Here is a 4,520-nt window from a genome sequence, read left to right as displayed (position 1 = left end):
TTTAATTTGTCACCCGGCAGTAGGAAACACAGACATTGCCATTGGAAAGACCTTTACTTTTTACTGATCAGTTTCACACATATTAAGCTATTATCATGACTGTATGCAGAGTGAATCATTGACTTGATTTAGTTTCACCGGTGCAGCTTGTGGGAGTGGTCTGGTGCATAGCGACACTTATAAGCAGCTGCAGCAGATACAATCTGAACTCTGCATCTTCTCTTCAGCTGCAGCATCTACTTGAACCTAAACATGACCAGCAACTTAAGTAAGTCATAATACTACTGTATCCATGTTTTACATACTACCATTATTTGATGGTGGTATAACAGTGATCACTGCTGAATCTAATTTTATGTAGTGTACTATTGTAGCTCCAATACACTAATACCTCTGTAGACTTATACTGGATAGAACTGCAAAGACATTAGGACATTTATTATTTTGTATTTCTGACCTAACCTCTAGTTCCTTGATTATAATCAGACTGAAAATTCTGGAGTACTTTTAGTTAGTGCAGTTAAAATAATTCTAACTATCAATTTCTTAGTCACTAGGAAAATTTATAGATGTGTGGCATTTTTCAGTCATATGACTGCCATTTGAGCTCTATGGAATCTGAGGAAACGTTAATATTTTTTGGTATTGTCATGCTGTTTATGCCTTTTGGAGTGAGGTTAAAAAGATGTGCTTTAAAATGAAGTTGTGCTCTCAGCTTAACTTTTTCTTTGCTGTACTGGCTGATGTAACAGAAACTTACAATACTGTAACCGGTTAGTAAATATGGATGTTTACAAGAAAACTCCACAGGGCATCTTTAAAGTAAAGCAGAGCATAAGGTGGCAAATACCATTTTTTTACTGATCATGTAAAACGTTTATAAACGTTGCAGTTAGTATCTATTATAGTTGTGCTAACTAATAATATGACATAAAATATGGATATGAACATTATAAGTGTGCTCTCAATGACTCACTGAAAAAAATGTAGAAGAAAAATAGAAACAAACTTCCGTTTTTACATTTACAACTACAAATTGCATCTGACCTTTGCTGTTTTTGTAATCAAAAGTTGCATCTGACCACATATAACCACTAGTAATGGCTGGTCCAATGTCTCTGGGTCATTTTGAGTCAATTACAGCCTTTCTGTATCCACTTTCACGTTAAAGAGGACAGATTGAAGTCAGCCATGGTCTAAGCCTTCCATGCAAATCGTAGTACTGACCCAGATTTAGTCAAAAGCAATCGATAGCAGAGTTTGTGAGCTTTGATTAGAGGCCTGAAGCATCCAAATCGACCAATGGTTTCCGGAGATATTATTTCTCAGGTTAGCTGAGATCGTTACTCAGATTACATTAGGATTACATAACATTTTATGTAATTACAAATAGCTAATTCAGAATTCTTTCTCCACTAAAACTTCTCTAACTTTGCTCTGCTTCACTTTGTTAGAATAATTTTTGGGACAGGTAATGTTCAGATGTCATTTTATGGTTTGCTAGAGGTTTTGGGCTGCAACTGCATAATTTCAAATGGGATATTTATATAATAATACTGTTAAGTTTTTTTAAGGCTCAAATGAAATCTTTCATTTATGCTATGTTCCATCTTCATTTACTCTGACCCAGTAACATCTATACTGATGATTACACCTCTGCAGAAATCTCATAAGTGTTACCTTTATTATGATATAGAAAGTGTTCATATAAACCTTGTAGTTGTAGGGATATACTGTATTCATTATGAGTATGCCATTTACAAGCAGGGGTTTGAGCCAGAGGCCTAGGGCTTAAGAGGTTAAAAACATATTTTGTAACATCAGTTTTCTGCCTGGGTGCCATTTAATAGTAGAATCATATCTAATACATGACAAAATTTGATGAGGAAACTAATTTTGAGTTTTATTAGAGACTGACAGTATGTGTAACTTAGCTTTAGGTTTTACACAATAAAACCTAGGAAATACTACAATAACTCACTACTACACTATATTCTTTGTGTAGATACATTACACCTCTCCAAAATTACACAAAATTGACAACCATGATTTTAAAAAAACACAAAATGTACCTGCAAAGTGACAAATAACTTAAGATTCATAGTGTATAAAAATGGAATTATAAAGTATTTATATGAACTAACTTCACCCACTGCACCTAAGATAGATCATTATGAATTTGTGCACTTCCTTTTTAAGAGTGTAAGGTATCGTGCACAACAATATGCATTCAGTTACTGCTCCTGGGAAAAGTACCCATTACTTTTGAAATGAGAAACAGAGACTTGCAGGAATATTTTGCCAACAATGTGTGAGATAATACATTCTTATTCACGGGCTGAAAGCTGTAAAAAAAACCTGATGTTGATGCAGTTTACGAAAGCTTTGGAATACCTAGAATACCATTCTCATGTAATGTTATTTATTCTTCCATACAGTACACAATCATGAGGTGATGAGGATAGTGATGGTGGGAAAGACTGGAATTGGAAAGAGTGCCACTGGAAACACCATCCTGGGAAAAAAGTGCTTTGAATCAAAATGCAGTGCTCAGTCTTTGACTGAACGCTGTTCTAAGGTCACTGCTGTGGTGCACGGACAACAGGTTGCTGTTATCGACACCCCCGGCCTGTGCGACACCAGATACGGCAAGGATAAAACAACTAAAGACATAAGCCAGTGCATCTGTTATGCTGCTCCTGGACCCCATGTCTTCCTGGTGGTCATCGGGATAGGAAGATTCACAGAGGAAGAAATTAATACAGTGCAGAGGATTCAAGAAATCTTTGGCCAAGCTGCAGACAAATACAGCATGGTGCTCTTCACTCGTGGTGATGACCTTGAAGATACCACTATTGAAAAGTTCTTGGATGAAAGTCCAGACCTGCAGGAACTTGTAGCCAGATGTAACGGCCAGTACCATGTCTTCAATAACAAGGTGAAGGATGATGCTCAGGTCACCGAGCTGCTCCAGAAGATCAGAAATATAGTCCAGAAGAACGGAGGAAGCCACTACACCAACGAGATGTTCCAAGAGGCCGAGAGGGCAATCAGGGCAGAGAAACAACGCATCCTCAAAGAGAAAGAAGAACAAATACGCAGAGAACAAGAGGAACTGGAGAAAAAACAACAGGAAAATTTTGAAAAAGAGATGAAGAAATTGCTTGCCTTACTTGAGGCTGAGAGAGAGAGGGAGAGGAAACAGAGAGAGGAGGAGAGGAAGAGAGAGAGGGAGGAGATTGAAGAGCAGAGGAAGAGGGAGAGTAAACAGAGAGAGGAGGAGAGGAAGAGAGAGAGGGAGGAGATGGAAGAGCAGAGGAAGAGGGAGAGTAAACAGAGAGAGGAGGAGAGGAAGAGAGAGAAGGAGGAGATGGAAGAGCAGAGGAAGAGGGAGAGTAAACAGAGAGAGGAAGAGAGGAAGAGAGAGAAGGAGGAGATGGAAGAGCAGAGGAAGAGGGAGAGTAAACAGAGAGAGGAGGAGAGGAAGAGGGAGAAGGAGGAGATGGAAGAGCAGAGGAAGAGGGAGAAGGAGGAGATTGAGGAAGACAGGAAGAGGGAGAAGGAGGAGATGGAAGAGCAGAGGAATAGGGAGAAGGAGGAGCTTGAGGAGGAGAAGAAGAGAGAGAAGGAGGAGATGGAAGAGCAGAGGAAGAGGGAGAAGGAGGAGCTTGAGGAGGAGAGGAAGAGGGAGAAGGAGGCGACTGAGGCAGAGAGGAAAAGGGAGAGGGAGGAGAGGAAGAGGGAGAAGGAGGAGATGAAGAGGGTTAAGGAGGAGATGGAAGAGCAGAAGCAGAGGGAGAGTAAACAGAGAGAGGAGGAGAGGAAGAGGGAGAAGGAGAAGCTTGAGGAGGAGAGGAAGAGGGATAGGGAGGAGATGGAGGCAGAGAAAAAGAGAGAAAAAGACGAGAAAGAAAGGGAGTTGAAGAAGATAAAGGAATTATAGGAAAAGCTTGAAAGAGAAAACAAAGAGGAAAGAGAAAGGTTGCAGCAAAAGCATGAAGCTGAGGCCAGACGGGAAGCTGAGAGGTCTAATCCACTGTATAATCTGGGTAAAATGTTTTTAAAGTTTGTTAAGAGCTGGTTCCCATTTTGTGGTCCCATATTCAGGCAGTTAATCTAAAGAAAAACTCCTGAAGCCCCTACACACTCATTTATCTATATGAATGATTAAGCTCATTGTATTTGTTGAGGTAGAGCTCTACTGTAGATTAGTAAGGCTTAGTCACTCATCATATCATGGTTGTACGTCTTCTTTCTCTCTTCACATATATTTTTGAAAATGGCCTTAAGAGATATTTAGTGTAGGTTATCATTTGACAGTATTAAATGCTGTCATTTAAGTGTGTCTTTACATTTATATTCTCATTTAACCACCGTACTTGTTGTGTTGTGTTCTGCAGAGATATCCATGAATAGAAAACATTCTCACACTCCTCTGATGGATGATTACTTTTGATGTGGCGCCACTTAGTGGGTGTAGAATTAATATTTCCATCAGACTCTATTAATTTCTTCTCTGT

General features: G+C 39.3%; 1 protein-coding gene across 1 annotated transcript; it reads left to right on the top strand.

The window, feature by feature from the left end:
- Positions 1–227: 227 nt before the first annotated feature.
- LOC122982858 (GTPase IMAP family member 9-like) lies at positions 228–3,790 on the top strand (the record flags this gene model as incomplete). The annotated part of the gene is made up of 3 exons (XM_044352454.1): positions 228–268; positions 2,439–3,329; positions 3,642–3,790. Coding segments are annotated over exons 1-3 (1,056 nt in total), but the record flags the coding sequence as incomplete, so codon positions are not given.
- Between the last annotated feature and the right edge of the window lie 730 nt (positions 3,791–4,520).

The sequence above is a fragment of the Thunnus albacares genome, chromosome 5 (genome assembly GCF_914725855.1).
Source record: "Thunnus albacares chromosome 5, fThuAlb1.1, whole genome shotgun sequence".
NCBI classification, from domain to species: domain Eukaryota; kingdom Metazoa; phylum Chordata; class Actinopteri; order Scombriformes; family Scombridae; genus Thunnus; species Thunnus albacares.
The sequence above is the reverse complement of the archived record's forward strand: the minus strand, read 5'-3'. Positions and strand labels throughout refer to the sequence as shown.